The 20,589-nt window shown below is 36.6% G+C and overlaps 1 protein-coding gene across 4 annotated transcripts in view; it reads left to right on the top strand.

Annotated features, from left to right (window-relative positions):
* Positions 1 to 20,589, top strand: part of PKN2 (protein kinase N2) — a 55,431-nt gene that overhangs the window by 13,090 nt on the left and 21,752 nt on the right. For 2 of the 4 annotated variants that reach the window (XM_048312866.1, XM_048312867.1), the window contains exons 2-3: positions 11,074 to 11,374; positions 19,257 to 19,408. In XM_048312866.1, coding sequence (XP_048168823.1) covers positions 11,074 to 11,374; positions 19,257 to 19,408 — 453 coding nt within the window. Of the gene's footprint in view, positions 1 to 11,073; positions 11,375 to 19,053; positions 19,115 to 19,156; positions 19,179 to 19,256; positions 19,409 to 20,589 lie in introns of those variants that run through there. The other 2 variants (XM_048312869.1, XM_048312868.1) reach the window with 2 other exon arrangements.

Genomic DNA, 20,589 nt, shown 5'->3' with positions numbered 1-20,589 from the left:
GAAAACTTTTAGTCTTGAAGAAGAATGCCGCAAAAGTTATGAGCATACCAAAATCAGATTCACATTGACAACAAGTACTCCTAGGATGTTTTTTGAAATTGTGTTTATGAAAACTTCTATGTGCCCTGTAAAATAGGGTGAAGCTTTTAATATTAAAAATGGGTCAGTTTAAGATAAACAGAGGTTACATACCACATTCAAGGTTCCGTTCACATGATTGCTACTGGAAAACTCATAGAATGCATGTGTAACCTTACCCACTCTGAAAGAGGAAGGGTATTGAAATCACTAACAAGCACATCTCATTGTGGATTTTCTAAATACTCAGCAGTATAAAAAAAAACATCATTCTCCTAATCTAATGCAGTTGTAAGGTGAGACCTTTTTGCCATTGTAATGTATACTTGGGTTTATAGGATACCCTTTAATATTTAGTTTTATAGGTACGCCTATACATGATGCATTGAAAAGCTGTTGTTTTGTTCTGCTTTGTTTCTGTTATGTTACAGGTCTCACTGGTGCATTGGTTATTTTGAAACTAATGCTTCCCATTTTCTATTTAACTGATACTGAACTGTGCTGGTAACAAGAGCTAGATGGAAGAGAGTCCTATGCAAGTAGGTGTGCAAAACAGGAAACAGCTTACTTGGGAGATGGTGCTGAGACTGAACATAAAAAGTAAAACTTGTTCAATATGCATTAAGAAATCCTTTGCTAAAATCCTAGGCTTTTATTCTACACTTCTCACTGCAAACTCCACATGTAAGTCATATGTTCATTTTAGGTCATAAGAAAGTAGATTTACTTAGAGTAATTGCAGTCATTGGGGAATCAGAGCTCCTAAAAACTAGGAAAATGTAGAGAGGTTTTAAAACCAAAGCTTTAGGCAGATTTGTATTTAGAAATGTATTAAAATTTTTTTGTAATCCATATAGTAGTAAGTGAAATCACCTGCCTCTTTTTCATTGCTGTTGCATGTAAAGCAGTTAAGTCAGGCAATTTTCTTCTGACTTCTGTTGTAGATTAAGACAGGATTCTATTTCTTCATTATTCTATAATGCCTACGGAATTTTTAAGTAGAAAATGGACATTAAGAGCCAGTGAGAATCTTTCTTCCATATTTTAAGGGTCAGAGAAAGAAGGATTGCAAAAACACTATTCAAATGTATCACAATGTGCATCAGTGATGCTCTGTAAAGTCTCAGATAAATGGGGATGTGAAGTAATGCTTCTATAAATAACCCTCTGTTCATACGTGAACTTTTACTGGAAGGATATGGAATGAGATGCCTGCATCTCTGCAAGTGGAATTTTGGGTGTGGCAGGCCCAATAGGGAAAACTGATCTTTTCTCTTGACCACCTGTAAAGGATGAGGAAAGGATTTAAGGATACTTTCCCATCCTTCTTTTACTGCTGGAGGTGAAAGCAGGAGCAGGATTTCCAGCTGGTTGGAGTGTAGGCTGTGAACTTCAGTAACTTCAGATATAACAACCCAAGCTACTGTGAAAGAGTTCTCAATCCTGGAGTATAAAGACATAGATCTTTGGTGTAAATACAAACATACATCCCTTTCCTGTAGTAATAGATTCAGCTACCAAGTTAGGAAACCCGTAAGCTCTGGTGAAGCCACTGTTGCACGCAGTCCTAGAAGGCAAAAAATCTGGTTCCTTCACCAGGATCTAGTATTTAGCCACTTGGCCTCTTGCCTTATAAAACAGATGTTAGTACTATCTCTGATATGTATTGCTGCATTTATAATGTACTAAATAGTTGGCTGCTAAAGATGATGGCTTAATTAGAGTGGAATGTAGACTCTCAACTCTTCCATTAGTTTTGCAATGGCTAAAAATAGCTCTTGTAAAATATAGTAAAGTTAAATGGACTAATGTATCCGTTGTCTGTGCTGAAAGTTGGAATTGCCAGAAACAAAGTAGTTTAGAGGGTTTTTCTTTTCAATTGCTAGTTATCCATCACAGAAATGAAGATTCTCATACATGGACCACTTCATTGTACTTTTCAGATTAAAGAAATTCGATGTATTGGTCTTTAACAATGTCCTGATACTTGCATGTGTTATTGAGAAATTCCTGTTTATTATCTGAGGATTTCTTTTGCATCATTTTAATGTTTAAGATTTTTAACCTGCACTGAAAGAACAGAGGAGTTGCAGTTGTAGTGATTTGTTTCTATACTAAGGCATTTTAGCATTCTTCTCTTGCAGTTTAGTTGAAGTGTGTTACACTGAAGTACCACTAGTTAACAGATGTGGCAACAGCTGATACTGTGATTTGTGGATGAGCAGAATGGTCAATCTCTTGCATTACCTGAGACAGATAATAATACCATTTTAGTGGTAGCTATTTTCTGATTCATTTTTATCATAATACAAGAAAAATACCTTACCAATGGGATTGGACCTTATTGTCAGTAAGTATCAATAAATTAGGGTTTGGGTTCCATGAGGTTTTATTTTTATATTTCTGTAGTAACTAGAACTCTTTCACAAGCAGAAATTTAATCACATATGTTTATCTTAATGTTAGCATTACAGCTGTTGAAAATGTATAGTTGCAATGTTAACTTCACTTTAAAGCAAGTATATTTTTGGATGCATGCGCAACAAATTATCACCTTTGTACAATGTACATGGAGTTTGAGGACGAGTTATCAAAGTCAGAAGACATGATTGTGACTCATGTCTGTTGACTTGACCTTTTCACCTTTGAAAATCTCTTCTACCAAATTAAATATCGCATCCTGTAGTTCGGATAATGTAGTGACGTTATTTTTTCATCTTGAGCTACATGTATAATGTTACTCTGCTCGGAATGTTAGACAAAATCAGGTAAATGTTTTATATGAAAAAACTGCAATAAAAGTATTTATATTGGGGTGACATAAAGCAAAATTATACTAACTTTCAGTAGCAGCAGAAATTCTTGAGTTTAGGTTTTTGCTTTAACATACACTTCAACAGATATCTTACTACTTATAGTGGAAGTAATATGGGGAAGGGGGAGAGTGTTTCTCCCTGGTGGACAGATTAGTTTCTGTATTACTAGTACTTAGAGGCAAATTTGCCACACAACATTTGCATGACCTTACCTTTATCTGAAATAATTCTGTTTTCCTGAGTAACTTAGGTTAGACTTCAAGCACTTCAAAGCATTAAAACAACTTCTTGCACCAAACTTTAGCTTATTATAACTACAGAGAAGTCAGTCAAGTCAAATGATACAAGTCTAGTGATAAGAATTTCTCTCAAGCCTCCTTCCTTGTTTCAGTCTCTAGCAGTAATTCAAAATGAGTGTATGAATTTCTAAAAGAAATGGATACCGTGGGTACCCTTATGTAGGGTTTGGCAAGTGTATTAAAATACACTGTGTTTTAAAAGTACATGCTGTATATATTCAAGAAATAATTTTAGGCCACTAGAATGAAGTTGTTTATATATTTATATGGTACAAAAAATTGTATTTGTTCTCATGAAGAAAACAGTAACTTCTATGGTTTTTTTGAAAGTGTTTCAGGTAACAAGCAAAAAAACCAAAATTCACGGATACCTAAGTCCCTCACAATACATATTTTTGCTATCTGTTTTAAAATTTAAGGGATTTTTATTTTAAAGAAGCCTCAAACTGTCAAACAGACAGAGAAATACTCATTTCTCTGCTCTTTACCAGTCTTCATATTTTTATGGAATCTTGAAATTTTTTTCACCAAGACATGTGTCAAAAGAACACTAAATTTTGTTGTTCAAATTTAGAAAATGCAAAACAAGTTTGTGCATGAAGTTCCTGTGTTGGCAGTGGGAGGAAGTAGGACACAGATACCGTCTGTTTTCTCTGCCCGGTCCAGTACAGTAAGTGTTCAACTCCAGTTTAGGATCTGTGACTAAGAGACTTAGTCTTGTAATATTTTGTGTTTCTTTGAACTTGCTTTTCTTTTATTTATTGAACTATCATTTAATCCACCCATTTTCCTCATCTTTTCAAGGAGAGTGGGTATATTAACCACATTATTAGTACATGCCATGATAATGTTACAGGAATGAGATGAGAAATTATCATTTCGGTGCTTTGACTGCATGCATCTTGGTGAGGCTGCGTTTTAGGGGAATTACTTCAGTCTTCTTGGCACAGTTCTATGATACATCATTATTGGCCATATTTTCAGCATGCAATATGGTATTAATATTTCATAAAATCTTTTTCCCTGTATCTTGAAAGGGATTGTTTATATTTTGGCATTTAATAGAGCTTCACCTACCATTTGTGGTCTGCTTGAAACCATACTATTTATGTAAAATGTCGTTTTCTTCTGAGTACATTATTCTCATATATGATGAGAAGCTAAATGAAAACTAAGACAGCAAGGTCTCATAGAGAATGGAGGAGAGGCATCGTTATAGGCATAATTTCATATACTGATCTTCTTCTTGGGCACATGTTAACAAAGGTTGTAACAGCAGTCCCTATTAATGAGAACTGGGATTTTGCTGTTTCTTTTACACGTCTGAAACTAGAGAGGGTAAGTTTTGTTTCCATTGTGCTGGACTCTATTGGAATTTTTTTGGCTTGGAGTAGGAACTACAGATAAAAGTTTGGAAACTGCTAAAGTGTTTGTAGCACGCCTTTTGCTAGAATATCTAGTCATGCCTCTTGGATACTGTAGCCATTTGCTGATCTCCCATTTGGGTACTCATCACCTGTGTTGTGCCTCCATCGAGTTCTTGTGATTGTGAGAAAGGTCAGCGTGAGGATTTTCTTTCATTGCCATGTTTCTTTGCAAGCCTCCTTGCAGGTTCTTCTAGCATAAAATCTTCAGGAGCTGCTACAACGAGAAGCAGCTGAAGGCAGCATTTCTTAAAATGTTTTCTTTCCCTTCTGTAGCAAAGAAATCTCTCTCTTACGCCCCTTTCTCTACTCAATGTTGGCACAGCACTGCGTGGACACCACTTCTAGTTCTGTAAGCAAGTCTTTACTGCTGTTGGAGCACCTTTTAGTGGCCACGCTCTATATGTTAGAAAATTCTGGCAGAATCGGGGATTGTTGGTGCTGAAAGCTAGATGTTAGCAAGGACTCCCCACGGAATTTTATTACCTGTTTAGATGAGGAGCTCTGGCTGAGTCAGGCCACACAGTTTTTCATACAGGAGCTGTAGGACCAAGTGCTGCAGCCCAGCAGCTATTGTGTGGGTAAAACCAAACATTCCTCCTGAAGTATTCATCAGGACAACAGCTCAAACTGGGAGAAAGTGGCAGAGGGCACCAGCTGATTGAGGATCTCCCTATTTTAAGGAACACTTTTTTCCTTTTTTTAAAATCTATTTCGTCTTGTAAAGGTGCAGTTGGGTGCTCACTGCTTGTGCACAGGAACTGAACCCCATTTAATCAGTGCCTGCTTGAATTCATCCACGTATAATGTAGTGGACTATGGATATTTCTCCCTTAAACAGCCTGTTGTTGCAAAGCAGAAAGCTGTGACTTAGATTAAATTTAAATCCTGATTTGTGACATGTTAGCACAGCGAACTAATGCCAAAATCTATTAAGCCTCCAAGTTGGTTTTTTTTTTTTTTTTTTTAGTTCTTGACATTGGGTGAGTGCTGAGATCTTGACCGTAATCACATTTGCTTCTGAGCAGGAGGAAATGGTCCATGTAGTTCCAGTAATACAGACAAGCCGTCACATCTGGTTTCATGAATGACTTCGGGGGGAGGGGAAGTTTGCAATTGATTAACATTGTTCCTAAAATCAAAGACTTACTCTAGTTTCAGGAATTACTGTAGAGAACTTCGGGGATCTTGGCAGCTAGCTCAGAAAAGCAATTTCCCCCCCCCCCCCCCCCCCCCCAAAAATTACTCAGAAAATTATTATACTAAGATACTTGCTAGTTCCAAATCTGTACTTGTAGCTCTTCAAAATTAAATTACAAGTTAATATTTGTCTTTCTGGGTTATGATTTTTTTAAAATCATACATAAGATGAAAGTCCTATTTTTATATTTGAAACAGGTATGCTTATATGAAATAGCCAAGCATTTTTTACTATATTTGTCAAACAGGTTTTTTTATTGTCTAAATGTCTATTGAAATGCTTACCAAAAGTCAAGAGCATATGAAAAGAAATGCTAATACCTTTAGGAAAAAACATAGGCTGTTTTACTGTGAGTTTCGATAAGGTCTGGTTTGGGATTTTTTCTAAAGGCAGGCTTAGTGTGTGCTAGTAGCATGTGAATGTGAAATGTGAATAATATTGTGCATGAGCACTCACCAGCTGTTAAGCATGGTGTAGTTTAAGGCTCCACTTACCTTTCTATAATAGCTTGTAATAGAAATGAGGAATCTGAGTTCTTGCTCTAATCAATATTCTCTATAATGAATATATGATATAGCACAGTGAAGTTGTACTGTGCTCTTAGGAGCAAGTCTTCAGGAGTTATTAATGCCCAGAGTTTTAGTGTTATCTTCTAAGCGGGGGCAGTTTGAGAATGTCATTTAGAATTCAAAGCCATTCAGTTTACACAACTTAAGCAGGTTCTCTGATATGTTCAGCTTCATGATACTCTCTTCAGCAGTACCATTGACACTGCCATGCAGTTTATATGTTTTATTCTTAAATGGGATTTTGGTGATAAATGCAGTATGTCAAGGCACCTGCTTCACCAGTTACTTGGTTCAGAATTGATCTAAAGCAAAAGTGCGCTTTTGAAAAACCCGCATGGGTTTTCATAAACAGTATTACTACTTTCTTTCACCACGTCAGCCAGAATAGTCTGTATTATTAAAAGACATGCTCAGACCACTACTCATTATTTTCAGCAACTATACTTAAAACATCCCAGAAGTACAGAAGTCGAAGTCTGGCATCTTGAATTAATCTATGTAAATAGATAGTCTTTGAGCCAGCAATCAAAGTGAGGTTGAGTCTGTTGCAGTGGGAAGGCTGTGTAAGTGGACTCCTTTTTTCCTTCTTCCTTTTTTTTTTTTATTAAGCAGTAGTATCTAATTTGTGGTCCTTGATAGTAAACTTACCTTCAGTTTCATTGCACACTGAATTGTTTCAGAAATCTGCAGTGTGACTCCCAAACATGTATTTTGGTACTGCAAAGAGCTGTGCAGTGCTGCCTGTCATTGCTGTCCACACCTCCCACGGTGAGTGGGTGACGCTGCCCTTTGCCGCTGCTCGGGCCAAGAACCAGGTCCCCGGCAGTTTGCTGTGGCACAAGGCAGAAGGATGCTGTGCTGAGCTGTCCAGTACTGGGACCACCCAGCAAAGATTGGCCCCTCTCTTTTAACCAGCAGCCAAAACACTACCAGAATTTAAAAAGAAACTGAGAATCAGTAACTGGCTGCCCATTCTTTTGCCTTGGATTTTAAAGCAGTGGGGTCTGTTCTCTGTTTTGCAGCAGGAATGGTTTAGTCATTATCCGCTTCAGAGCAGTTCCACTCTTAAGATATTTTAAGTGATTTGGATAGGGAGAGTAAAGGGAAGAGTTGTGCAAAATTCGTTGATGGCTTCTTGGCATAGAAAGGTGAATGATTTCTTCTGTCTTTGCACTCTGCCTGCTTGAGCAGTGCAAGGGAAAGGACTTGGGCCCTGCCTCTAACAGTTGCTTCTTTTAACAGTCTTAATTTTCAGGTTGAGTGGTCAGAACACCTACAGCCTAAAGGATGTGAAGTTCATCCTGGGAAGGAGTTTATCCAAATGAGAAAAATTGTTTTTTGAAAGAACATTCAACTCTAAGCAGAGACTTGTAATAGGATGTCATCTAATAATGCTGGAATATCCTGTATTTTAAGTTACTTCAGTTTAAAAGTATAGTTTTGAGTTTGGCATTTGGGAGGTGCTTTTCTTAAAGAAAAAATCCTACCTCATTTCTCTGATTTAACTATTGGACATTCTGTTCTGTTGTGCTATTATGATTATTATCTTCATCTTAAACTGGAACACTTTTGAGGCTGCTCATCTTTGCAGCATGAGCATCTGTCTCAAACCTTTGCTGCATCCCAGCAGCAAAACACATTAGTGCAGGACCAGAGCAGCTTCACTTGCAGAACACACTCTTGCTCTGCATTCACGGTGACCTTCAAGGGTCACTGAGTGCACAGTTGGCTCCTTGGAAGAATTTATTTCACAGTGACCTTTGTACCAGGTGACATATCTGGATAACTAGGTGAGGGAATACTTTTTGCTCAAAAGTATAATTACCTCTGGATGACAGGACAGACAGAAGAAGTATCGTATGTGGCTTTTGGGGGGATTTAAAAAAGAATTTTTAAATGTACAGGCAGTGTGACCAGCTTTCAGTGGTAGTATCCACACTATTGAACTCTCTACTGTCTCAAAAGCAGATTGAAGAAAGCAACTCTATTCTGAAACCCTTAAATCCAGGGACAAAGATGCTGCTGAGACTGCTCAGGCTGAGGAGAACTTTAACTCAATTACTGAAAATTTGGAAGGCAAATTACTAATGATCATGGAGATTTAATTTCATTGAAGACTTACTAAGAGCTCTATCTGGAACAAGGTCTCCAAAAACCTGTTTATGGGAGAACATAACATGACTTTAACAGATGGAATATAGGGCTTGTAGAGGGATGAAAACCTCCCCTGTAACAAAATACATTATTGTTCAATGGATGAACAATTAACTGAAGTCTCTTTAGTAAACCACAGTGAATAATATTTCTGAATTATTTATCTCTTAATTACATTGTTCTGTTTGAGAAGTGTACATACTTGGCATAATTTTAGCAAACTTTGGGTGCTATTACAGCATAAAATAAAGGTTTTCTTTTGGGTTTAGGGTGGGTTTTGGTGTTTTTGTTACTTGATTTGGCTTTTTTTACACTTCTCATTTGTCTTTCTCCTTTGAACTTTAAAAAGTGTAGCATCGTGCTTTAAGGAAGTTTATTTCTAGAAAGCTTGTAGAGCAGGCATGAATAATTGTGCTGTAAAAATGCATGCTTTTTATTTGCAGACTTTTTTTACATCTCTTTTTTTAAAGGCCGAATAGTATTATACTAATCTTGATGCTCTTTTTTGACATCCTTAATTTTTATGTGTTAGACAGGGAAGTCAAAGATCTTAATCTGATTTAGATATACTTACTACTTAAATAGTTTGCCATACAGTTGTTATATCAATTTATTTTCAGTTTCCGTTTTCTCAAAACAAAACACTCCATTCGTATGCATTCATTTCCTTCATTATGGATATGAACCTTTGTACTAGTTGCTTTTTGCTATTGATTATTCTATTCAAAAAAAAAACTTGATTCTATTTTATATGCCTATATATGGAAACAATGCCATGTATTTCCCAGTACAGCTATTAATAGCCTCTCTACATATGCATAATTATTTATTTTAATCTGCACTGACAGAAAAGCACTCACAAGTGCACTTAAAGTAAATTTGCATGGGTTTTTTTCCCTTTCATTTCTTACTTAGTTTGTCATTTCTAAATTGCTTACTTGTTCTCTTTTTAACTGATAGTCAAATTCTGCAGCAAGATTGGGCTTCTGACTACTTTAAATACTTAAGAATCTTTGAGTTATTAACTTCTTGTACTAAAAGTAGAAGCTATGGGTAGAAATGTTTTAATGAGAGATTCAGGAAACCTGTAAAGTTATAGTTGAGGACTAGTAGATTGGATCTTGCTTGTGGAAGGCAGTATTGCTGGAATATGCACAGATTGAAATAGCTTGACCAACATTATCTGTTGACACGTAGGGCCCAGGCACAACCTTCGTGATCCAAATTCTTTTGTATTACAAGTTACTGTGGAGTATCTCTAGTGGTTTTGTGTTCTGTGCTCCTTGAACTCCCTCCTGAATGTTTTCTTCTACTGTTTACTCTGCTGTATCGTTGTTTTTTCCAACAGCAAATGGTGATGACAACTAGTTCTACACCAAAAACTTTCAACATTTTAATTATGCTTTAAAATACCTTTTTGTCCACTCCATTTTGCAGAAGTCTAGACAATTTTGTCATTGTGTTTAGGAAAATTTGCTGGAATTTTGGTGTTTTGGGTATATATGTGCAAATCAGGCCAGACATTTATTAAGTAAATTCTGAATTAGAACGGGTTCAAATTCTAAGTCCAGTAGTACCCTTCTTTGATCTACACTCATTTAGCTCTAGCTGAGATTTTTTTGGGTAGGATGTAACATCTCCTCATTGTCCAGGGTCTGTGTGTAAGGCACAGAAATCTTATGACGTATGTAATTAATTGTATGTGGACTTTGCTGATGTCGGTTCTATAGCGCACCCTTTGTGCTCTTACTTCTCAGTGATATGCAAATGTATAGTAGGCACAGTGGTGGCCTTCTGTGTACTGAGGGTCTGAAGACTTTTCATCCCTCGCTCCCTCACTACACCAACTCCTGTTCCATCACTGCAACGTTTTTTTTCATTTCAGCCTAGCTTGCCTGCACAAAAAAGTAAGGTTTGTTTTTTTTAATCATTATTACTTTTTAAAGTGAAAGGCTTTACTTGAAGGATTAAAAACATAAAAAGACCTAGCAAATGTATTTCCAGTAACAACTTGACAATCTTCATAAAGGTGCCAGTATTTCTTTAAACAATTGCAAACATCAGTATGGTTTTATAATCTTTTTTTTTTAACAATCTTTAAAAGGAACCTATTCTAATGAATGTATAAAAATTCATCATAGATTGTAATTATTAGAAGTTAGTCTTTTTTCCTCTATCCATCTTGTCTATTAAAACACGAACCTATAAATTACAAACATGACTTATTAGCTCTGAGGCATATAAATGCCAGGCAAGCAGCCATGACAAATCCAAAAGTATTTGAATTTCTTGGTGTTAAAAATAGGCATAGTAAAGATGTCACTAAATTTAAAAGAAATCTGTTGTAAAATATAACTCCAGTTAACATGTCATATCTTGTGATATTGTTGCTTTAGGTCAGTGGGAGTGTAACTTGTGGTTAGTGAATGGCCTTACAGAGTTAACGTACAAGGACCTGAGTCCTGGTCACTTCAAGTGTGTGTTGTCAGAAACAGTGTTGCCTGGTGATTATATTACTGTTTTTCTTCCTAGGGGGATGCCAAAGGTCTCGTAACTTCTGAGAATGTGAGTACTGGCCAGAAGTTGGACTTCTCAGATACAATGGTACAGCAGAAGCTGGATGAAATAAAGGACCAAATCAAGCGAGAAATAAGAAAGGAACTTAAAATCAAGGAGGGAGCAGAGAACCTCAGGAGGGTCACAACGGATAAAAAGAACTTGGCATATGTGGACAACATTTTGAAAAAATCGAATAAGAAGTTAGAAGACTTGCATCATAAGTTACAGGAGCTAAATGCACACATTGTTGTAACGGATCTTGAAGATGTTGCAGGTACCATGCGTTGCTGTGAAATCAGTTTTTCTTTGTAGCTGAGATAAGCTCTCCCCATTTCACTTGAAAAAATTGCTCTGTGAACAAGCAAATCTGTAGCTGGTGAGCTTGTTACTTACATGTGTCCCTTTGTTTTGATTCACAACTCAGTATCTAGTACCTTTGAGTTTTAAACTGTTTTCTAGGGAACACTGTATTTTATGGACTATGAGTTCTTTACTTTCAGTTCTTAGTATATTAAAATATTTTCTCAGTCACTGTAATGTTTCCTAATAGCTTTTCTCACCGTATGAAAGTAAATTTCATGAACTCTTCCAGTGACTTTCTCTGAATTATACTGTAGTCATCAGCACTAATGCACCTCTTTATTCAATGGGGAAAATATTACAACATTTATACTTAAAATTTTTGTTGGTTTTTGGTTTTTTTAACTTAAGTCTTAAATTAGAAAATGTTTTTCTGTTATGCTGTTATTATCAAACATTTCTTACAGTGACATTTTTTACAGTTTGTTAAGTCTCTGGCCTTTTCCACAGCGAAGCTACCATTTTAAAGACAATTTGAAATTGTTTTCAGAGAATGGCTGTAGTTAATGGTTTTAATTAGTATTTTTTGTGGCATGGCAGTGAGTCAATACTAATTTTGAATGTTATTTTTTAAAAATACCAGGGTTGGTATTTTAAGATGGAATGTTGTGAAAGTAAACAGTCCTCTTTCAGCTTTGTGGAATGACCTGGGAGATAACTGCCAGCCTGGTGATTTCACATTGCACAGACTCCTCTTGGCAAAAAGTTAATGAATGTGCACAAGCCATTGAAGGTTCATGTGAAGTGAATGCCAAGCCTGAGGAAGCTTGGGCAGTAGAATAGAAGTCTGCATCATCCTTGTAATGAAAGTTTGGTTACAGTGAGAATTTAGGAAAATACTGGCAGGTGATGTCAGCAATTCATAGTCTGGCCCAATGACATACTGCAAAGATGCTCAAATATCTGTAGTGGCCTGTGCAGTATTCTCTGGATTCCCTGCTCTTTTTTGCTTTTTATCTGTGCAAGATACAAGAGGTGAAGCAAGGACACAGCTGGAACTAGTAAGGCAAAGTGGTTGCTGCAGCATGAAATGAAAATGTATACAATAATATATGCTTCTAGATAGCCATTGGGCTTTTGGTAGGCAGGAAGCATTCTGTTCCATGTCAGCCAAGATTTATGAAAATGGGCTTCGGTGTTGCCAGGAGTGTGGCTTTTAAAAGAACAGGAAGAGTGGAACAGAAAGGGAATTGTATACAAACTGTATAGACCAAATATTAAAAATCTGTGCAGAATAAATTTGCAAAATCCATCTAGTAGTAGAACTTGAAAAGTGTATGAGCACAGAATGCTCTTGTTGGAATGCTCCTTTCCAAGTGTAGCAGTTTTAAAAGCCTTATCATAATGTGTTAATGAGCAATATTGTCATGTGCGTGTCTCAGGAAATGCAGGAGAGATTCAAAGGATAAAAGATCAGGGTTGATGTTAGGTGCTTCTACATGCTTTTGATGCATGCTAAACTTCTTACGACTGTGTTTTTAAATTCCACTCTGTTCTAGGTGTTATTGGTAGATAGGTCGTATAGTCTTAATCATGGAAATATGCAAGAAAATACTTACTAGTTCTGATGAGATCTTAATCTTCTCTGCAAAATATCACATCAGGTATTCCTATGCAAGACCCATTTTAATAGAATATTTTGCATAATGTTCTTGAGGAAAAAAAAAATGCAATCTTTAATATCTCTTTTTAGATCAAAAATTTGCAAGCGTCCACCCTCCAAAGTTGAAATGCTTGAGGTTTTTTTACTGTTTACCTTGTAATTTAAGTTCTTGTCTCCTTCCTCATTCATGGTCAGTAGTTCATGGAGGGGGAGCACTATCAGTAAATGTTCTGTCTGTCTTGAGACTAATGGCTGCAAGTCGTCTTGGTGATATTCTGATTTTTAATACTGAAATCTTGGGCTTGAAGTAAGTTATTAGTGAGCTTGGCATTTGCAAAATGATATTGGTAATACAAAAATTATGATGTGCCAACTGTGCATGTGTGCCTGTGTGTATATATATACACACACACATAATATTAAGGAATATTGAGGAAGTATGTAGATACATAACCCTAAAGGTTGCTGCCATGTGGACAGGTCACAGATATCTCACTTTGAGGATTCTTGTGTTTGCAAGAATATGCAGTGAATTTAATAACCATTTACTGGTGAATATGGGAGCTCCCCAAATAAGTGCATTGTTTCCAGAGGTTATCTTTAATCGTGGTTGCTGCTTTTCACTTTAGCTTGTGTTTGACCTTCTTCTGGTCACTTAGTAACAAGTTATTTAAAAGAGAGAAGGAAATATATGCGAAATTTTTCGTCTCCACAGATCATGAATGCTGAAAATAAGGTAAAGAGGGTTCAAGAGCTATGGCAGTCAAGGTCTGTGTTCTTTTTGTGAACTTTAATACTTTTCAGTATTAAAGCCCTGTGCTTTTCCCTGTCTAACAGAATATATTGTGTAGGTTTTTTTGGGTTCTAAGGAGCAAAGTCAGGATTGAGATTCATTGAGCTGATCCTTTTGACTTGTCAGGCCTGAACTCTGAAGATTTTTTGACTGTTTCATTGACTGGCTGAAAGATCATTTTGGTAACTCAGAACAGTCATTTAATCTTTCCTTGTTCCTGTATCTGAAAAGTGGGTGTGAACATATGTTTGTAAAGTGCTCCTAATTTAGAGCTGAAAAGTGTTACGCAGGCAGTTGTGACTCTTTCTGTTGCTTATGGTATCAAGCAGTAACATCTATTACTTTTTAACAAGCCACTAATTTTTAGTGTAACTGTTTTGTAATCATCACAGTGTAATCAATATATGTTAAAACCATTAAATGTAGTGTTAACAAATCTAATGTAGAAAAATGTGTTTTAATAGCATTCTGTTCCAAGCAAGTTTAGATGTTTTTATGGTAGTTTGCCTAGAGCTGAAAGCTCACAATTATTTGAAGAATTGGTACTAAACTTTGCAGTTTAGTCAAACAGCTATATTACTGCATGTGAGGGTAGATCTGACAGTGGGTATGTGATGCAGAAACAACTTTTAGCATAACATAGGTGTACTTTACCTTATAGGGGTTGCCGATGAATCTAAGCTTGTTTTAGAAGTGGGACTTTGTACCCAAGTCTGCCCTTGCTGTGCAGTGTATTAGTCATACAAAGATGGGGAATTTAAAAATGCGTAGGTCAGCACTCAAAAGTGAAGCAGAATCCAGCAATATAAAATGAGTAGAACAAGCCTAGTGACCATTACTGCTGAAAGTCTGAGAGATGTAAGGTGTCACATGGGGATGATTACTTCTATTTTAGAGATGAGGAAAGTTTGTGTCTTGAAAACATGCTTCTACACAGTAGCAGAGATTAAATGGGTATTTTTGTGTTTGTGCAAAAAGTAGCAGTACAGATGGTGGTTTCTAATATAACTCTGGGAGGTTTAAGACTGAAATTGCTTACATATAGCAAGTTACTGATTTAATTAGACATATAGCTAATACATAGAAAACCTATAAATTGGGAAATTAGTCTGTTTCATAGAACTGAAGTTAAGGTGGATAGAGAGGTGCAATGATAGAAAAACCTTTGAACGAATTGATAAAACTGGATAAAACATGGAGAAAATAAACTCAAAGACAAGTTCATGCCTTTTCTTCCGTTCTCCTAACTAGCATGGAAGCTATCCACTTTACATCAGATTTAGCTGTAGGTGTTGCAAAGAAAACAAATTGTTTTGTTTAAGAATATGATTAGCTGACTGTTTGGGGGATTTCTTTGTTCTTGTGAATGACTAAGTTAACCTGTTAGACACCAAAGTGTCCACATAAGACCAATTAATGGAAACTGATAGGGGTAGCAACCAAACTGGTATAGGTAGTGACGTTTTAGACAGCAGACTCCACGTACAAAGCTCATATCCATGAGAATTTCATGATAACTTTTGGGAACCTCAATGTAGGGTAACATTATTGATGCAATTTGAAACAATGTCCTGACACTTTTTTTTAGCTAAAATTAGCTATTACCTAATGGAAATAACAAGTGAACCTCAGAAGTTTCCAGGAGGTCAGCACTGGATGTTTTCTGAGTGCAGAATGTCCACTGCTGCCTTGGACCTACTGATGGCTTAGTTCACGTGCTGATCCACCCTTCTGTCTCCCTGAGAATAGCCTGATAATGCATCTTTCTTCCTCCCTTCAGCAATGCCTAAATGCATTGCAGGTATTTCTGTTGGGTATGACACTGATGAGGCTAACAGCAATGAAATATCCTCAGATAAGATTAAAATTAACTATTTACCAAAGGGTACTTGCTGCTAATTGAGTACTTAAGCAGCATGCTGCAGTACCATCTGGGAACCCAAATTCAGAAAGTTATGTGGGATCCTAGATTTCACACTGAGCTTACTGAAGAAATAGCATATGTAGCATCTGGGGAGGAGATCCCAAAGGAATGAGCAGCAGTCTCAGAAGAGTAGAGTTACATAACTACTCTTTATAAATATAATTTAGATGGCAGTGATGGTAAAAGGCAGTTTAGAAGCAAGAAGGTTTTGCTGGTTGAGTGCGTACAAACTCAAACTGAAAAGGTTTTCAGAAGAGCAAAGATCGCAGTTCAGATAAGCATTTCAGACTGGAAACTGCCATTGTCCTCATGTAATCCAAATACTAAAAAAAAAATCAGTTAAACCATCCCTATTAAGTTATTTTAGGTCTGATGAGTATATTTTTATGAAAACAGTGTATTTCAGGTGCTGGGGAAGCAGCACTGCAGCTCTTCCAGCATCCTGGATGTGTGCTAACAAGCTGCAAAAAACTCAGTAGTGTTAAGCAAAAGCATTCATAGTTCTTCAGCATAATAGCATGCCTGCTTGTTGAAGTCAAGTTCACTTGAAATGCATCTATTACTTCACTTGATATTCACTGTCAAGAATATTTGGGCCTAGAAGCCCGAACGTGTACCCCAGCAAAGCCCTTGCTGTCTGATGCAAAGCCGTACTTGAATGTATCCAAAACGGCAAGTCTGGTACTGCCCTTACTGACCAAAAAATGGGGCAAACTGGAGAACCTCTTCTGTTCCTCAGTCCCTACTTTGAGTGAAATACCAGTTTGGTATTAGTACTTAACTCTTGTTTAACTTCAACCATATACATCAATCCCATTGATTTCAATTGCCTGGATGAATTTATTACTTATTTGTACTATGAAGATAACTAAATGCCTTCAGAAGAGATTTGACCCCCGTCTGTATAGTGCTTTACACAAATAAATCTGAGATAGCTAGCCATGCAAAGTCATTACAACCTTACAGAACAAAGAGAAGGAAACAGCTAATACAAATGTAGCTTGTAGTGTCACTGCTAAGACTGTCAGTGCTTTCTGCAATAGAACCGGTTTGTCTGGCTGATTTAAAAGTTAATGTGAATTCTATAAGAAGCTGCCTCGAGCTGCTTACTGAGTAGTAATGGGGAGGGTGGTTGGGGGGATGGTAGAAGGAGTCCCTTGGAAAGCATCTCTGAGAAGCTATTGGTAATTTTTTTTTTCTTCTTAAAAACATGATATATTAAGAAACATATTGTTCCATATTTGGGAGTTTGGTGAGCAGCTATTATGCCTGAAGGCAAAAAATTACTTCTTCCTTGCAATTAGTCCATATTGCAGAAAATTTTCCTTTGCTGTTAGTTACTAACAAAGCATGTAGTACAACAATTTTAACTAAGTAGTAGAGGGTAGGTTACACCCACAAATACAGACCAACTCTTGAGATGACCTAGGTAAGTGATGTGGTTACACCTTCACAGCAGAGACATGCAAAGGCGGATAATAACAGCTGCCTGGGCAGCCTGAAACATGGTATCTCTAATTAGTCCTCAGCTTGCAACTTGAGTGTTGTTTTAATGCAAAGGAAGGCTGCTTGTGTACATCTTCAAAAGCTGTGAAAACAGACTTAAGGAGCACCACAGTCTTCACAGGGATCATCAGAGGGCCAGGATCTTTAAGTGGTAGAGGCTTGCATCATATATCTGAAGTTGGTAAATATTCATTTATACGGTGAATCTACTTTACAAGGAGACTTGACACTGTGACTTTCAAGTTCATGTTTGTTCTCATTTTGAATAGATTATTAGGTGAGGATTAGTTGAAAGTGAAGACATAAGTGATAGGAAAGCATTTTGTTAATCTTTGTTTTACTAATAACAGATTTAAGGTAAAGCTATTCAAGTGCAGTTCCACAGGGGAACCAAGCCTAAACATTGCGGAGAGGATCAATGACAAAACAGCTGAGGAGTAATGCAGTTTTTTGGTGTTTTCTTTTGTGGTGGTTTTTTGTTGGGTTTGGTTTTGTTTTGTTTTTTGGGGGTTTTTTTTAACATCTGGTATTTTCTGTCCTACCTTTAAGTAGTGAGGATGCAGTAAGAGAGTTGAAGTGGCTTGAAGTGAAGAGTGAATTAGCAGCAGAGGAAATTAAAACCCTTACATGAAATCTGTATGTAGCCTTGGCAAAGATTGCAATTTAGGAGGAAATTACCCAGCAAACCTGGAAGCAAAATGTATTAAATCTCCAAAAGTAGTTATCAGAAGCTTTTACAGAAGATATATGAAATGGCAGATAAGACATCTCCCCATGACACTTCATAAGTAAAAATTTGTAAGTTACTAGTGCACTGCCGTGTTTTCTGGTAATTGAGGATTTCAGGAACTTGGTTCCTCATCCTAGTTTTAATACAAGGAGGATTTTTACAATTGGGGAAAAGATTTTACTGTTCATATTGAGTAAATACTGTCTTCCAGGAGACCAGTGTCATTTGTCCATAGAGAAGGTGTTCTCTCAGTTGTTGGGGTAGAAGAAATAAAAATTTTTAAAAATTATTACGGTGGAAATAATTGGTCCTCTTTTATCAAAAGGTTGGAAGAAAAATCATTGGGAATGTTAGGGAAGATAGTTAGCTCTAAGGACAGGTGTGTTGGAAATAGTCCAGTGGCCACTTCTTTTTCAGTTTGCTAACAGTTCATGTTGCAAGAGCTGAAATTGAAGTTATATAATAGACTGGTTATGAAAAGTTAAGGAGTTGGACTTTATAATTTCATTGATAAAACTAACTTGCATTCCATTAAATTAATCCAACAAGATGGAGACCCAAACACAGTAATATTGTCAAATGAAAAAGATTTATCCTTCCCACAAATCAGTCAGTTGTTCAATAATCTGTCTACCTATATATCCAGTTGTCTCAGAATTCTGTTACGACTCCAGAGCAGAAAGCATTCAGCTTTACAATAAGAAAAAGGCTTATTTTATCTGTTCCTAATTTTGACATAAACACTGTCTGCAGTATTCACACTGAAATTGATGAGGTGCTACTCAAGAGCTGTATTCAGACAGTGCTCATTAGAATCTACTACTGTTATCCAAGTTTGCTTTTAAAACACTTAGATTAAAAATCAAGGGTATAAGAAAGCTTAATGGAAAACTGCATTTTTAATTGACTCAAGACATTCTAGAAGAAATAAGTCTTCTTTGAAATAAAAATAGACTTAGCTGCAAACCTGCCTGTTTGCCCAGTCCCGGAAGTGATTCATGTGAATTAGGACGTGTGTAGGAGTCACAGGGCATTCGGGCGGCTTTTCATGTTAAGGCGCATTTGCAGTGCTGTTGCAGAGTAGCTCTGGACAGGAGGGTCAGTTTTAATTCTCAATGTTCCAATTCTGTTTAATCTGTAACTTCATAGAATAGAGTATAAGGTGGGTTTTGGGGAGTGGTTTGGGTGTTTTCTTCCTGTTTTTTTTCCTGCACACTTATATCTCACCTTTAATTCACAGATTGCCCTAGCACTCCTGATACTCCAAATAGCGATCCTCGGTTTTCTACGAACAACAGATTGATGGCCTTAAAGAAGCAGTTGGATATAGAACTGAAGGTAAAACAGGGAGCAGAAAATATGATACAGATGTACTCAAATGGCTCTTCAAAGGTAAGGCTTTGGAATGCCTATAGATCATTAAATGACTGTGGATTTTCATATTGCTGTAATGTGACTGTACAATGTATAAACAGTATGCAATTTCAGTATTTTTAGTTTGGGCTATATTTTTGTTAAATAGTTACATCAAATCTACTACAAATTACTATACAATTTTTTGTTGTGGTTTGATACCCACTGAAGTGATTGTTTTATCAGTTTGTGCAGATGCAGCTCAACCTAAATAATAAATCCGGCTTACTAAATTTAGTACATCTAGTAATCTTTGACCATGTGGGATTCACTTAGCAGCAAAGCTTGGTAGGACACTGACTGGTGTCTGATGTTTTTCCTAGCTCCACTCAAAAAGGTAGATCCATTAGTTTAACATTTTAATGTGCATGATAATTTCAAAAAAGGCAGGATTGCCAAGTATGTTCTGAACTGGTCATCTAGTTCTAGTTAGCAGTAAAAAGATCTGTGCCAAATGCTTCAATAAGATGTGTGTAGTATTCTGATAGAGTTATCATAACCTGCATTGGTATACATACACATAAGAAACACATGGAAATTTTTCTTTATGAAAGTGTAATCTAGCAGTAGCAACTGATAGAATAAAGTGAAATTAAAAATAAAGCCACACTTATTCTTATATCTGAATTTTAAGTACTTGCACTCACTCTCTCGATAGCGCCAGAATTTTTCCAAGGAGGTAGAGGGAAAGTGTTTGCTAACCTCTAAATGAGTTCAACTTATTACATATTCTTTCCTGTGTAATAAAATACATACTCTAAGAATCCCTTAATTCAAGTGAAATATCCAAACCTTTTAAATGAAAGAAAACAAAACAAAATCAAAAAAGTCAACAAAACCAAATCCAGAAACTAACAAACCCCTCCCCACAACACATTTTGTTGAGTATAAGGCGGTCATAGTTCTCAAATTAGAAAAAAGGGAGGGGAAGATCCTCTGCTTCCCTGCCCCTTCACCTTTCATTCACTACTCATTAGCCGTTCTTTCCATTTACTTTTACTAAATCATTAAGGAGATTAATTTCCAAACTAAGAGTAAACACAAGAGTAGCTCTAACAAATAGCATGGAGTAGCTTGGTTAGATGTTTTTGTGTCCAGACAGTAGTAAAATCGAAATGTTTTAAGATCTTAGCTGAGCCAACACTTACCTGGGTCAGTGA

Source organism: Corvus hawaiiensis, chromosome 9, assembly GCF_020740725.1.
Source record: "Corvus hawaiiensis isolate bCorHaw1 chromosome 9, bCorHaw1.pri.cur, whole genome shotgun sequence".
Lineage (NCBI taxonomy): Eukaryota > Metazoa > Chordata > Aves > Passeriformes > Corvidae > Corvus > Corvus hawaiiensis.
The sequence above is the reverse complement of the archived record's forward strand: the minus strand, read 5'-3'. Positions and strand labels throughout refer to the sequence as shown.